Raw genomic sequence first — 15,860 nt, forward strand, 5'->3', positions numbered from 1 at the left:
CAAGTGATTAAGTGCACATGTTCTGTCATCTTCCTGCAAGCCAAATTTGTTTATGCAAAACCGAACAGAATGTCATAAGAAGACTATTTGTTAACAAGCGCTTTGCATGTCAAACACCAATCCTCACCCTTTTAAGTTGGAAACCAAACATCACAAAAACACTCAGCAGCTTGCCAATTACTCGAATACGTAGTCTGTGGTAAACAGAATGCTCTAGGGCATCCACTTTGTTTTCGAAATTTGTGTCTTCGATGTACTGTCAGATCTATAGATAAGTAGAACTACTTCATATTAGGTGACAGAGACATGTACAGCCAGTTGTAAGAACATGATGGCACTGAGGGATTGCCAGCAAAATCTACAAGTAGGGAACTGGAGCTGGGACCAGTGTGTGGCAGCAGGGAAAAAGGCAAATTTCATGTTAGGGATCATTAGGAAGGGCGCTGAAAGGCAAACTGCAAATATCAAAATGCCACCATACAAATCTATGGTGCAATCGCATTTGGAATACTATATACAGTTCTGGTCACCTCACCTCAAGAAAGGATATTGTGGAGTTGGAGAAAGACCAGAAAAGGACAACCAAAATGTTCAAGAGTATGCAGCAACTCCGTTATGAGAAAAGGTTACAATTGGGGCTTTTTAGTTTAGAGAAAAGACAAATAAGAGGAGGCCTATATAAAATGATGCACAGTATGGAGAAAGTGGACAGATAAAATTTGTTATCCCTCATGTTATTTTTTGTGACTAAGGTTTTTCCCCCCAATACTGTATTTTAATGTTGTATTTTAATTGTTGTAACCCACCCTGGGACCTTAGGAGGAAGGGCAAGTAAATAATAATAATAATAATAATAATAATCTTGAGGAACTATTTTTACTGATAATTTTAATATTTCTTATAAACCACTTAGAAGTATTGTAAGAATCAAGCAGTTGTTAAACAAATACATTATTTTGAATGTCACGAATCTTCCAACTTTTAGCTACATTGGATGTCCACTCAGTAATTCATCATTTCCTTGAAGATTTACAAATTCAACCAGGCAGGGCCTTCTCGGTAGTGGCGCTCGCCCTGTGGAATGCCTTCCCAGCAGATGTCAAGGAAATAAACAACTGACTTTTAGAAGACACCTGAAGGCAGCTGTGTTCAGGGAAGTTTTTAAAGTCTGATGTTTTATTGCCCTATTAATATTGTTGTTGTTATTATTATTTTTATTATTATTATTATAATCATCATCAGTTCTGTTTGGAGCCACATAACAACAACAACAACAACACAGACTAGGGCAGACGTTCTCCAGAATTTTGAGATTTTAAAGTATCTCTGAATGTTAGTGCAACATCAGCATGCATCAGTATGTGTAATATGGTGTGTTTTCCAACCACACGTGTCACGGTGTCATGCATCACAACATGTACCTTGCTTACTACAGCTGAGTGACATACAGGCTGCAACACAAGCAGAAGAACAGGCAGCAGCAGCAACGTGCATAATGCAGGTCTAAAACAGAAGGGGCCATGTAGCTGTTCCTTGTGAAGAACTTTTACACAGGAAAAAAAGCTTTTGCCTGACATTCAAGAGAAACAGTGGCCAAAAGTCAACTAGCTAAATCAGAAATGAGCACCCGGCCACAAGTGAGAAAGATATGTTGAACCAGGGAATAAACTATATAGATGTTTCTTAAAGCATGGTTGGTGTTTGCATGGTTTCAAATGTGAACGTTTAAACTGATTGGTTCCTTTGGCAAAGAGTAACTAAAGGGTTAAAGTAAAATTCCAGGAGCACATGCACTGCAAACTGTATTGTGAAAATATCAAAGTATGTTGAATAGAAGTTAGGGTTCTCTATAACGATTATCCTATTAGATTTCATTTTTTAAGCAACTAATTCCAAATTTTGGCACCAGTGATTTTTATGGGGGAGTTATGGCAACTGTCCTTCAATGCAAATAGGCAAGTCTACACTATGAAATGGTGCAATTCAAGTGCCTAGGAAATGTTATTCATTTCTTACAAAGTAATGTTGTACCTGTATGACTTCGAATATGTACTCTCAGTGTTCCATTGCTTGCAAACTTCTGTCCACAGTATGGACAGATTTTCTCCTTTTCGCCCGTGTGAGTCTAAGAAGGGGGAAGGAGGGAAAAGAGAAAGAGTTAACTTAGCTGTGAAAGAAAACATAAATTAATAATGTTTATTATTCTTATTGCTCCAAGAGTCTAATTTCTTCAGCTTCCATTACATATCACACTATAATACCAAACTCAGGTTTTAATAGTTTAATAATGGTTACACTTTAAGATTACAATTACTCTTTAGGACAACACCACAAAATGCCTGAATGAATACTGCTACTCATTGCAAAACAAACCAGGTTATCTAACTTAACTACAGGCCAAATTTGTTTTTTTATTTCCCAAATGGTTTGGCTCATAAAAATTCAATTAATCCTTATTGGTTCTTGAAACTGCTTGCGGCTGAAGAAAAAGGTCCTTGTTACTTCCATATTTGCACTACAGTTTTTATAGCAAACACTGGCTTGATTTCTTAATGATAACCTTAAGTTCACTTAAAACTTCTGTTTGTGTCCAGTTCTACTAATGCTATTGTTCAATAAAATTGTTAAAGAGACTTTGGCCCACAAAACACTTTTACTATAGCTGGAAAAGAAGATTTTGAGCGTTACAAAAACTATTGTAAGAAAGACGACTACTTGAAAGATTCATTGTGACTAGATAGCAATGAGAAAGTACATTTTTTACACAACTTTGACTGTAGTTTATGTTCATTGCAAAGGGACTTAATCCAGCAATCTTGTTTAAAAGAACATTTTGGAATTTTAGTGAATATGAGATGGAATGCTGGACCTAGCAACAGTAAAATACAATGGGAATAATTCCGGCAAGGACATTTAAGTTGATTGATTTAAATAGGAAACGTAAGGTTTTTTTGATGACACCATAGAATCATAGAATTGTATAGTTGGAAGGGACTGTGAGGGGCATCTAATCCAACCCTCTGTGATTCAGGAATCTTTTTGCCCAATGTGAGGCATGAACCAATGACCCTGAGATTAAAAATCTCATGTTCTACCAACTCAGTTATATATTTAAGACTCCAGCAGCCTCTGCTAGTGAAATAAAGTGGTGAGAAGTAAAAGAGGCCACCACTGCTGGGTGACAACTGTGAGGGGAGAGCAACACCACACTCTTGAGATTCCCCCTAGAACTCTAAACAGCTTAGGTCCAGTATTCTGTATGAATTGCCTCCTCCCTTACTACCCTGCCCACTCCTATAGATCAGAAGGACATCGCAACCTAGGGTGGAAACTCAGCTGTCTGGAACAAGAGCAAAGGCCTTCTCAGTGACTGCACTCAGATTATGGCACACTCCTGCCCCACAAACTAGATTTGGCACCTTTTTATTTGGATAGAGTCTGAAGGGCTGGTTATAAAAGCTATAATAAATAGAAATCAAAGCCAAGGACATCACAATGCAGACACTGGGTGCTTCTGGCCACTCAAATGGGTGCTGTCTTGCAAAGTCCACAGTAAGGACCAATGAGGAAGAATGAGAGGGCAAAAACTCAACATATATTCCTGATCTCTCCATGGATACAACTGTAAGAAAAATATCCTCTGAACGAAGGTTTAGGCTTCTGCCTACTAGTTCAGGATTTTATTTTATTTTAAAAATCAATATAGTTAACTTTTTTCCATTACAAAACTGTTAAGGGTTTAATCAAAACCATAAGTCTACCTGCCAGTTAGGTAAGGTGACAGAGGATATGACCTTCTAGAGACTTCTTTTAATCCTAATAAATCCTGCCACTAACTCCTGCATCCCTAGTGGATAAACAATGTCAATATTTACTCTGTTCATCGAAAGTCAGGATTTACAGAGTGAGGTGGAGAGAGTGTTGACTTAGCTCATCTTATCAAATGCAACAGCACAAAACAATAATGAAATCAAAGTGAAGGCAAATACAAACCCGTCAATACTTCAAACTCAAGACCACAGCCTTGGCCCTGAGAGGGCATACAATGTGCAATTGCTTAACAAAGAAGGGAAGAGTTTAGCATTTCCCCCCAAGAAGCTATGTACTTTGAGTCATTGGGCTTTTTCAATAGCTGTCAGCAGGTATACAAAGGCAATTGAAGAAGAAATGTTGAAAGAATTATTTATTCCAGCCTTTCATACCCTTCTGGGTATTTGTCCACATCCACATTTGCAATGTTTCCCAAACCAATCAATTAAAATAGTACAAGTTCTTGCATAGATTTCTCTCTGAAGATAATGAACAATCCTATTGTTATCAGAATAAGGAATGAGAGTGAGATATGAGGGGGGGGGGGAATTGTAGTAAGTCGCAGTCAAAGGAACAAAGATTGTTGGGGAGGCTTAAAACTGCTCCACTGATTCATAAATAAGATTGGACCACACCAATAAGCTTGAAGGTCTTCATTGCTTGCTTTTGAAACCTGTGTTTACAGCTACCTTAATTCTAATATTTGCATATGCTATCACTTTTCATAAGTATTTATTACTCTGTTGGTATGGACAATCAGCAGCTGAAAGTATTTACCTTAAAATAAATTCCATTATCTGTATATTCAAAGGTAAGCATAGTACACACTGAATGAATTTAACCTATTACAATGACCTCAGTTTTTACAAGCTACGGGTTATACTTACTTTTTTATGACTCTTAAGCACAGACGGTGTCACAAAGGCTTTGTCACACAAATCACATTTGTATTTCTTATGGCCATCATGAACTACTTGTATGTGAACATTCAATGTGTCCTTCCTTTTGAAGGTTGCATCACAGTGATCACACTTAAAGGTTCTTTCACCTTGCAGAGGGGAAAAAGGAATAAACCTATGTTAGTAGTAGACTTAGCTTAACTTCCACTATCATACTAAGGGGTGTTTATAAAACTACTGTTTCTAAAAGTATCCTAACTTCATGCAGCATACAGTCATAGCTTGGTTTTTGAACGCCTTGTGACTAGAACATTTTGGCTCCTGAGCATCACAAACCCGGAAGTGAGTGTTTCGGTTTATTAACTTTTTTTGGAAGCCGAACATCCGACGTGGCTTCTGCAGCTTCTGATTGAGTGCAGGAAGCACTCAATTGGTTTTCAAATGTTTGGTTTTCAAATGTTTTCGGACGTCAATCGGACTTCCTGAACCGATTCCATTCGAGTACCAAGTTATGACTGTATAATCTTCCTGCTCTTCGTGACCCCATGGACCAGAGAACGCCAGGCACCTCTGTCCTCCACTGCTTTCCGCAGTTTGGTTTTCTTTACAGCATTGGACTTTCCTTTCACTTCCACACATATCCTTCCGACCTGAGGGGCTCATCTTCCAGCGTCATAACTTTTATATGCCTGTTGTCTTTGTCCATGGAGTTTTCTTGGCAGGGATACTGGAGTGGCTTGCCGGTTCCTCCTCCAGGTGGATCATGTTTTCTCCACTATGACCTGTTCATCTTGGGTGCCCTGCTCAGCATAGTTCATAGCTTCTCTGAGTTCTTCAAGCCCCTTCGCCACAGCAAGGCAGTGATCCATGAAGGGGATTCCAGGTATATATTGGAGGTATTTTCCTATACTACAAATTACTCAAGTGAAGACGAATTTGCACATTTCTCAGCAATGAAAAAGTTAAGGCGGCTTACAGCTAAAATAGAAACAGCTAAAAACGCAGATAGGAAATGTTGGTCATCACTATTTATATATTTGGGCCTGCTTGACCATTCTGAAACCACTGAAAAATGTAAACTCGCAAAAACTAATGCAAGCTGCAGACAGACATACTATTGTGAATATAACAAAACATAAAATGCAAGCAGATATACTATTTTTATTGTATTGCATAGTATTTTTTAAACTATATTGTTTTTAAAGATTTCTTAGTTTACAAAAATACGTGCATTGTCTCTTTTTTCAAGTTGTGTTTTCTACAGATCAGTTTATTGTGTTGCATAGTATTGTGTTGGTTTTGTTTTATTGACAGTTGGGCATTAGACATTTCATTTTTTTTATAGAGGAACGAAGGCTATAAAATGTTGATGTGAATGAATAATTAACTGCTTCAGCACAATATTGGACCGGGGTAGTGTTTGGCATTTTACAGGATTTTGCTTACTCTATACAAGGTCAGCCTAGTAAACAAGAATCATTCAATACCTTCAGAAACTTGTTACAAGCACAATTATGCTGTACAAACATGGCACATTTTCTTCATTTCTTTACACGTCACCTTTGAGTCTCAAAGGATTATCTAAGAATCTCAGGTCTTCTATGAGTCATACAAAAGATACACAAACAAAATCTCAACTCGCATGCTTGGGCACCAGAGGAACAACGATCAAGATGATCAGGCATCAAGGAGATTTAAAAAATACCTAATGGATTTCAAGGTGGAGAAACAGATTTTGAAGTCTATAGGGAATTCTTTGACTTTCACAGCCACAACTTTTAGTTTCCTTTGAATTGCTTCTTAGTAGTAGCAGTGGGGAATGGTACTGAAATGTTTTTGTTTGTTGAACAGACCCCCAAATTCACATGGGATACTGCAGTACTCTAGCTGCTTGTAAGCCGCTCTGAGCCCGGCCTTGGCTGGGGAGGGCGGGGTATAAATAAAAAAATTATTATTATTATTATTATTATTATTATTATTATTATTATTATTATTATATATGCTACAAGCCTCCCAGAGTGGCTGGGGAAACCCAGTCAGATGGGCAGGGTATGAATTATTATTATTATTGGCTAAAACTTGCCTTGTAACACAGGCATGTGGAGAGCAACATCACATGCAAAATGTATCAGGTTACAGTAATAATACTTAGCATTTATATAATGCTTTTAAAGTGTTCACAATGCTTTATGTATCAGGTTGTAATCCTTCCCGCAATTCTTTAAGGCAGATCATCTGAGGCTACCATTCTTGAGGAGCTAACTTATGACTAAGGCAACCAAGTTCAGGACACAGATGATATTTGAATCATGAGGTAAATTTCTGCATAAGGACTTTAATTCTTCCACAGTGACTTCACCTTCTATATCACCCTCAAATATCCACGAATACAATTATATTCCCCTTCATAGGAGGAACACAGGAAACTGCCTTATCCCAAGCCATACCATTCATCCATCCAGCTCAGTATTTTCCACTCACACTGCTCTCCAGGGTTTCAACACAGGAGCTTTTCCTGCTCCACCTGGAGGCTCCAGGGATTGAAACATCTGACCTATGGCCCTTCCCTATGCTAATCACAGGCAGCACAAAGGACTGAATCGGAATATACATCACACTCTGTAGAGATCCACATTCCTAGGGTGAATGTCCTAGACTGCATGTGTATCATTTACCACCATTCACCACAAGAATTATGGTCATTAGGAGTTTACCGACCATTGTCTGCCAATGACATATCTTGAAAAAAGGGAAGCTCATTACAAAATGGGCAGGATTTACTGGTGAATGGTACTAAGCAGTAAGGGCAGGAAGGGCAGGATACTCACTACGGGAGTTTTATACAAAGTGTGCTGTACAAATTTGGCTATTCCTGGGTAAGGAGTAGATGGAAGAGCTGAGAAAACAGGCACGTCAATTTTGAGCATTGAACCAGGATTATATCTTCTGAAGAACTCATTCATATTTCCCACATTGACAGAAGGACTCACCACCCAGGGATGTTTGTTAAATAATAAACACATTTGTCTTTCTGTAGCTCTCAGCCTAATGGTAAATTAAAGATCATTTTTCTATTGAATCAAACAGACAAAGACTCTGTTCCCTGCCAAAGATACAATGCATCACTAGTTTATTGATAAACTACATGCCACTTTACTAGTCATGGTTAGAGTTTTAAATTCTAAATCTCCCTCTCCATCCCTCCTCTCCCCCCTGTGTGCATTTAATGAAAAGACTCTGATACTAACCTACACCAGACAGTCTTCTAAACTAACAGTGCACTTACTTTCACAGATTACAAGACAGCAGTGATATGTGGGAACTTCTTGATCTTCTATATTAGCACTTACTGTTATGTATTAGAAGGTGTCTCTGCAGAGAGAATGGCGTTCGGAACAGTGCTTTGCATTCCTCACACTGAAATGGTCTCTCCTCAGAATGGGTCTGTAGATGAAAGACAACGTATTTAAAGGGGGAAGGCTCAGAGAGATCAATTAGAAGTCATTACAGTAATTGTGGCTAACCTTGCTGGCTGAGTTCAGAAGAGATATTGCCTCGGTTCACCAAAAAAGCAACAAAGGCTTAAAACCACATGCTCCTGTGATGGAGAAGCTTATGCTTGGTTGGTGTCAAGCAGATGAACACCAAACAGAGAAATGTACATATAAACATGGCCACAGAGATAAAAACCGCACTCAAGATTTTTTTTGTGGTTCAGATGCCCAACATAAAAGAATGACATTTCCCCACTTAATTGCAACCTACTTTTCTGCCAGCTGCTTAGCTCTATTTTCTGAAGCTTAAAAATGAAGTTAGAACTCAAATCCCGTCTCTCAGTTCAACCTTGTTTATTATTTTGAAACTGAGATCAGTAGTATCGAAATTTTGGTGAGTAGATTTTTTTTGTTGCCACATTTGAAGTGCTCTGTAGCTACAAATCATAAATAAAACATAAAGCCTGAAAGGACACCCCCACCCCCTCATACATCTTCTTGGATTTCCTCCTGGAAAATGTATAATACACTGGAATAATCAGGTTGTTAAGATATTTCTGTGTTTTTAATTTTCTCTCATTTCCAGATACATGAAAGAGGTTTGTTGTTGTTTAATGCCCTTGGGTAGATCTAGAACTGTACTTACTTTAAAAGTCACTACATTTCTGTTAACTGGGAGGACAGTGAGAATTGTTTCATTATAGTTCAGAGTGCATGGCTACTACACAAATTTATGTTCAACAGCAGTATTTTGCTTCAGTTAAAAATGAATGCGCAACACAAATTCTATGTATCCACACAGAGGGCGGGGTGGGAGAGCTGTAAAATTCCATTAAATGTAAAATGCAAAATTATTTAAAAGCATCGCTCATGACTTAGACCAGTACCAGAACCTGTAAGGACTGCATTACACCAAAGTTTTGTAGTCACTTTCACCGATATCCTCCCAGGGATTTCTGAAGTTGACCAAGGTTAACACACACCTCAAGCAAGAACTTCTTGCCTTACTAGAATAAGCTGCTTTCCTTTATGTTTGCCTCACTTACACATTTACCCAATCAACAAGCTTTTTCAGACATAATTTATTATAAAAATATGAAGCCCAAATACCACCTGAATTTCTGAAATTCTTCGAAAAATGAAGTAGTTTTGCAGTATCACAGAGTTCCTTCAGAAAAATTCAGCTACATAAAAATTAATGGGTTGTATCTATTGGAGGAGAAGGGGTCTTTCAATTCCTGAAAGTGAAGGCCTAATAATGGAATGGGGATAGACAATTTTCACCGATTTCCTCTTCCTCTGCTGCACCCTGCAATACTTCTTACACTGGCTAGAGAGTGCAATCCTCCAGAACAGAATTTAAGGGAACTGGGTGAAGTAGTGAAAATTGCCTCCTTGCTTTCTGTTCATGGATGCAAAAGCCCTTCCGTAACTGGAAGAGGACCATTGAATACAACCCAATGAAAAGGCCATCAGTGAATTGAACCAGTGGCGTAGCGTGGGGGGTGCAGGGAGGGCCGGCCGCACTGGGCGCAACATCTGGGGGTTAGGGTTAGGGGGCGCAAATCCACGGGTTAGGGGGCACAAATTACTTGCCTTGCCCCGGGTGCTGACAACCCACGCTACGCCACTGAATTGAACAAGCATGAGTTGTGTCCTGGGCTTGTTGCTGTTATTATGTTTACACTTGTGTATCTGGATATATCTACTTTATTTATTAAAAATATATATACCTGGCTTTTATTTATAAAACAAACTCAAATCAGCTCACAAAAAACAGCAGTTCAAAATGAATAAGATCAGTTCCATACAATAACACCAAGAGAAATATAAAACAATTCAGTGCTGAAACAGGGAGACAAAGCTCTAAGCCACATTAAAAGCTTGATAATTTTTTTTAAGTCTTAGGGAGGCACCTAAAGCTTAAGAGAGAGGAGGCCAACTGAACTTCCTCTCTAGGGAGAGGAGGCCCACAATGCAGATGCTGCAACAACAACAAAAGGGGCTGCTTGGCTTTTATGCTTCTGAAACTGGTGAGACACAGGGCCTCCAGTACTGAGCTCAGTCGACAGACAGCATTACATGGAACAAGACAGCCCTTCAAATATTCTGCCCCCAAACCATTTAAGTCTTTGTAGGTTAGGACCAGGACTTTTCATTGTGTTCAGAAACCAACTGGAAACAAGTGCAAATGAATCCAAAGTAGTTTTGCACCCCATGAAGATTCTCCAGGATCTGCAGAGCAAGGCACACATAGAGCACATCACTGTAATCTGGATTGTATATGACTATAGTGGTACCTTGGGTTACAAACACTTCGGGTTACAAACTCCACTAACCCAGAAGCAGTACCTCGGGTTAAGAACTTTGGTCCAGGATGAGACCAGAAATTGCATGTCAGCCAGTGGCGTAGCGTGGGGGGTGCAGGGGGGCCGGCCGCACTGGGTGCAACATCTGGGGGTTAGGGTTAGGGGGCGCAAATCCACGGGTTAGGGGGCGCAAATTACTTGCCTCAGTGGCGTAGCGTGGGGGGTGCAGGGGGGGCCGGCCGCACCGGGCGCAACATCTGGGGGTTAGGGTTAGGGGGCGCAAATCCACAGGTTAGGGGGCGCAAATTACTTGCCTTGCCCCGGGTGCTGACAACCCACGCTACGCCACTGGTGTCAGCGGCACGGCGTCAGCAGAAGGCCCCATTAGTTAAAGTGGTACCTCAGGTTAAGAACAGTTTCAGGTTAAGAACAGACCTCCAGAACGAATTAAGTACTTAACCAGAGCTACCACTGTACAAAAAAAAAAAAAAAAACAGATTAAAATATGGAGCTAAACTATCCCAATAAGTATCTCTTAAATAAAAGAAGTTTAACATTGCCTCTGGACTTTGACAAACTTTAAGGAGGGGGATATTTCATAGCTAGAGAACAGCCACTAGAAACATTATGTGCCTTGCTGCTCTCACTTAATGCACTAAGAACACCTTCAAAGAGAAGCCCCTAGCAGATCATAGGAATTGTGATCGATAATAGATTGCTACTGTAGAACAAGGCATGGAAACAGAGAACAGAGCATCTTTCACATATAATGCACCATCTGTCCATAGGTTTTGCTGCAAAGAAACTGTTGCCTTTTCCCCATTACAGATATGCATTCTAGACTAGCTGCAGAAGGACAGAAAGGAAAGGCAAGTGCATCTGGAACTACTTCCCACACCATTTTCCCACCCTGAGCTCCTTTGGGAGGAAGGTCAGGATATAAATTTTAAAAATAAAACAAGTTAAAAACCACAACATGGTTCTTCACTTTGTATTCACCCCCCCCCACCCTCCATAAACAATTCTGGAAAACGCTCAGCGGGGAAGGGGGACTTGAGTTGCTTTAGGTTTTCCCAAGAGAGCTCAAGCAAATGAGTGAAGTGTGGCCTTAACAGCCTTCCATCTCCTTCTCAAGCTTTCATTGTGAAAGAGAAGGTTGAAACCAGCAGTGGGGGACAGAAGAAACCTTTCCTTTCCCCCTTTTAACCAGAAACGGCATGCCTTCTGCATGTACAGCAGCATAATTTCCTGCTGAGAAGCATAGGATTTGTTTTCTCAGCCTCTTCACAATAATCAGGAGGCAGAAGAAACTAAAATGACCATGCTCCCCTGTTGTTGTTTTCTGATAATCTATGGCAGGTGATGTGAAAACTCTTCATCCAGAAAAATCATTGAGCCATATTTTCAGAGTTGTTAATCCATTGCATAGAACAAAATACTGTGTTATCAGTTAACAACACTTTTTTTAAAAAATGGATGTGGCCTACACAAAAGGCTGGGTGCTTTTCTCCAAAGTCCACATCCTTCTTAGGGCTATTGGTGTGGCTCTTTAACAGCAGTTGCTACAGAAAAGCCAAATCAAGTCTGGACATAAAGAGACTGAACTACCTTCTCACCTCAACAGGTGGTTCCTCCAGAACAGGGTTGAGACATTTGGTTGATACTTTGCTGTGGGAAAGCTTGCATGGCTGCTGACTGTGCTGTACCTGTTCTGTGGATAAATAGAAGGCTTCAGTCTCTAGGGCTGTTAATCTGGCACCATGCATGAGCGAAAAATCCCCCGCCCTCATTTAAAAACACACTTGGGGCTTGCTTAGGTGATCAGCTATCTGGCTTTTTGAACATCTTAAACAGATTTACCTTCTGATTTCTTTTAATCTGATCAGAAGCTAAATCAATCTGAGAGCATAGAAAGTACCCTCAGATAACCAGAAGTATTTGGACTTGCCTTGTCTCTTGTGCAAAGAGTAAAGTGGGGAAACTGTAGACCTTGAACCTGAAAGTATGACTATATCACTGGGATTTCTTTCCTGCATGAAGAATGGTTAATTCAGCTGTATCAACTCTGCTTTCCTTATATGGTATCCAGATGCAAAAGATGGCAGGACTACACCTTTAGAAAAATGAATTTCAGCGTGTGTAGTTTGCACTCTAGACCTGCTGAAATTCCCTCTCCTATGCCACTGTTAAAAGGTGCAGGAATCTTGTCTTCATTGGCATCTGGTCAGCCTATTCCTAGATCATGTAAACAAGCCCTTAAGTTTCATTCAGAATAGCTGCAGAGTTTCTCTTGCTTTGCCACTTAACAGCCCTTTATCGGCTTTTCTAAACTACTATCCTGAACACCAAAACCACTGTCACCCCCTTACAAGAATTATCAGGCCAATTTTAAATGTTACAGACTCCCAAAAGCATTGTGTAAAGGTAAAGGTACCCCTGCCCGTACGGGCCAGTCTTGACAGACTCTGGGGTTGTGCGCCCATCTCACTTAAGAGGCCAGGGGCCAGCGCTGTCCGGAGACACTTCCGGGTCACGTGGCCAGTGTGACAAAGCTGCATCTGGTGAGCCAGAGCCGCACACGGAAACGCCGTTTACCTTCCCGCTGGTAAGCGGTCCCTATTTATCTACTTGCACCCGGAGGTGCTTTCGAACTGCTAGGTTGGCAGGCGCTGGGACCGAGCAGCGGGAGCGCACCCCGCCGCAGGGATTCGAACCGCTGACCTTTCGATCGGCAAGTCCTAGGCGCTGAGGCTTTAACCCACAGCGCCACCTGCGTCCCCTCAAAAGCATTGTGAGCAGCATTTAAAAGCCTGTCATTCCTTCCATTTACCAAAATGTGCGCAGTGTTTTCACACCAGTAGCAGCAATGCACACCCCAAGCATTGCTGGCCCTGGTACAAATTTGACCTTGTACAAATCTGAGCCAATATATAGTGTAAGAGGCTTTTAAATGTTATGCCTAGCATACAAAGCATGAGGATAAACACTTTTAAATCAGCCTTCGCATGGGAGCTATACTGTTTCAATTGGCTCTCAGTTAACTACATGCAGAACTTTGTTGACTGTGCTCACATTTGAAGGAGCTATATTTATCAAGAGTTTTGACTAATTTCTCTTCCTAACAGAAGCCCACATGAGTGAAATCATGTAGAATTTCCAAAGCCATTTGCAGTGCTGATCGACTGTTGTTTGAAGACACATATTTTCTAGGTTATAAGTGAAGCAGCTTGTTCTACAACACTGGAAGACCGAACAGTTCCTCATAGTATCAGTAGACAGAGTACATAGTAATAAATGTAAAGATGGTTGAACTGCCTACATTTGGTCACTCTTTTGGAAGCTATGCAGAGTTTGGAACATCAATAGAATTAGAGGCTCAGTAAAGCAATTCATTTAGTAGGAAATGGTTTTATTAATTTACATTTCTAAGCAGTGTTTATTTTCTTTCAGATTTTATCAGCTTCATGTAATTTCTATTCTATTTTTGCTCCTTTTCAATTACTTTCAACATTATAAATATGCAATAACAAGGGATGTAAAAAAAAAAAATGCACCCAGTATTACAAATGCAAATGATTCTCACTCTGTACCTCCTTCTTGATTGCTGTTAATGACAATATTGACCCTGCCAGCTCTTGGGCAGATCAAGAGGAGATCTCCAGACTATGACCTCTTTCTAGCTCTTTTTGCCAGAGTGAAGATGCCATATCAGAGGATGGGGATTCATCAGAGGTCTCTTATACGGCCCAAACACGCTTCCACAACTCTTAGGGAATCAAATATGCAAACTATCCTGAAGTATTCTAGTCATATTCTATACTAAACCAATTCAACATGCATAGTGATATAAAGAAATAAAAATAATTTATGATGCCCAAGCATACATGGTCCTCTTCCTCCACTACTCAAATATTACAAATGAATAGCATGTTATATGTGAGGAAACATGATCCATGAAACCATTGTGAAGATCTCAAGCATCTTCTAAAGCCTATCTGTAATGTGAAGCTGTGGCCTGATATATTAGAAAACCTTTAAATCTCTTTTAAATCAGAACCAGTGAGGGCAGTGAAGGTCCTGTGTGAGTGTCTGGAGACGGTTGGAGGATGGATGGCGGCTAACAGATTGAGGTTGAATCCTGACAAGACAGAAGTACTGTTTCTGGGGGACAGGAGGCGGGCAGGTGTGGAGGATTCCCTGGTCCTGAATGGGGTAACTGTGCCCCTGAAGGACCAGGTGCGCAGCCTGCAAGTCATTTTGGACTCACAGCTGTCCATGGAGGCACAGGTCAAATCTGTGTCCAGGGCGGCTGTTTACCAGCTCCATCTGGTACGTAGGCTGAGACCCTATCTGCCTGCGGACTGTCTCGCCAGAGTGGTGCATGCTCTGGTTATCTCCCGCTTGGACTACTGCAATGCGCTCTACGTGGGGCTACCTTTGAAGGTGACTCGGAAACTACAACTAATCCAGAATGCGGCAGCTAGACTGGTGACTGGGAGCGGCCGCTGAGACCATATAACACCAGTCTTGAAAGACCTACATTGGCTCCCAGTATGTTTCCGAGCACAATTCAAAGTGTTGGTGCTGACCTTTAAAGCCCTAAACGGCCTCGGTCCAGTATACCTGAAGGAGCGTCTCCACCCCCATCATTCTGCCCGGACGCTGAGGTCCAGCGCCGAGGGCCTTCTGGCGGTTCCCTCATTGCGAGAAGCAAAGCTACAGGGAACCAGGCAGAGGGCCTTCTCGGTAGTGGCGCTCACCCTGTGGAACGCCCTTCCAGCAGATGTCAAAGCGATAAACAACTACCTGACATTCAGAGGACATCTTAAGGCAGGGAAGTTTTTAACGTGTGATATTTTACTGTATTTTTGGTTTTTATGGAAGCCGCCCAGAGTGGCTGGGGAGGCCCAGCCAGATGGGCGGGGTATAAATAATAAATTATTATTATTATTATTACAGGTAGCCTTTAGATCCAGTTTCTTAAAGAGATTCTCCTCTCCCGCATCAGGTAGAGGCACCCAAACTCATTAGGGGTGTCTCAGATAACTGACCTCTCTGCATGCAGCAGGGTTTTAAAGTTGTTTTGATTGGGAGTAGTTGCCTAGAATGCATATGTTTTTATTAGACACTCTGTCTTATGCATGTGGAGTGTTCAGTAAAGCACTTCTTTTTATGGCAAATCTGCAGGGACACCGTGCTTTCCTCTCCGCCTTACATCCCCATGCCCCCTTTACTCAGGGTCTGCTAATGTCTCCACAGTTACTAGTTAAACATAAAAGGCATCTGCCAGGGTGGTGGGGCAATGGATCAGGAAAGCAAAGCTGGAAACATTTATTGTACAAACCTAG

The 15,860-nt window shown here is 40.9% G+C and overlaps 2 protein-coding genes across 4 annotated transcripts in view; one reads left to right on the forward strand and one right to left on the reverse strand.

Moving 5' to 3' along the window:
• Positions 1 to 15,860, forward strand: part of LOC309377774 (dynein light chain roadblock-type 2) — a 384,929-nt gene that overhangs the window by 149,623 nt on the left and 219,446 nt on the right. The window lies entirely within an intron of this gene.
• PRDM5 (PR/SET domain 5) overlaps positions 1 to 15,860 on the reverse strand; it is an 85,848-nt gene that overhangs the window by 29,867 nt on the left and 40,121 nt on the right. The window contains exons 10-13 of one of the 3 annotated variants that reach the window (XM_081924999.1): positions 12,129 to 12,223; positions 8,060 to 8,153; positions 4,698 to 4,858; positions 2,032 to 2,125 (exon numbers count right to left, since the gene is read on the reverse strand). In XM_081924999.1, the coding sequence (XP_081781125.1) occupies positions 2,032 to 2,125; positions 4,698 to 4,858; positions 8,060 to 8,153; positions 12,129 to 12,223 (444 nt within the window). The remainder of the gene's footprint in view (positions 1 to 2,031; positions 2,126 to 4,697; positions 4,859 to 8,059; positions 8,154 to 12,128; positions 12,224 to 15,860) is intronic. The other 2 variants (XM_081924997.1, XM_081924998.1) reach the window with 2 other exon arrangements.

The sequence above is a fragment of the Podarcis melisellensis genome, assembly GCF_964234715.1.
Source record: "Podarcis melisellensis genome assembly, chromosome: 9".
In the NCBI taxonomy this organism is placed as follows: Eukaryota; Metazoa; Chordata; class Lepidosauria; order Squamata; family Lacertidae; genus Podarcis; species Podarcis melisellensis.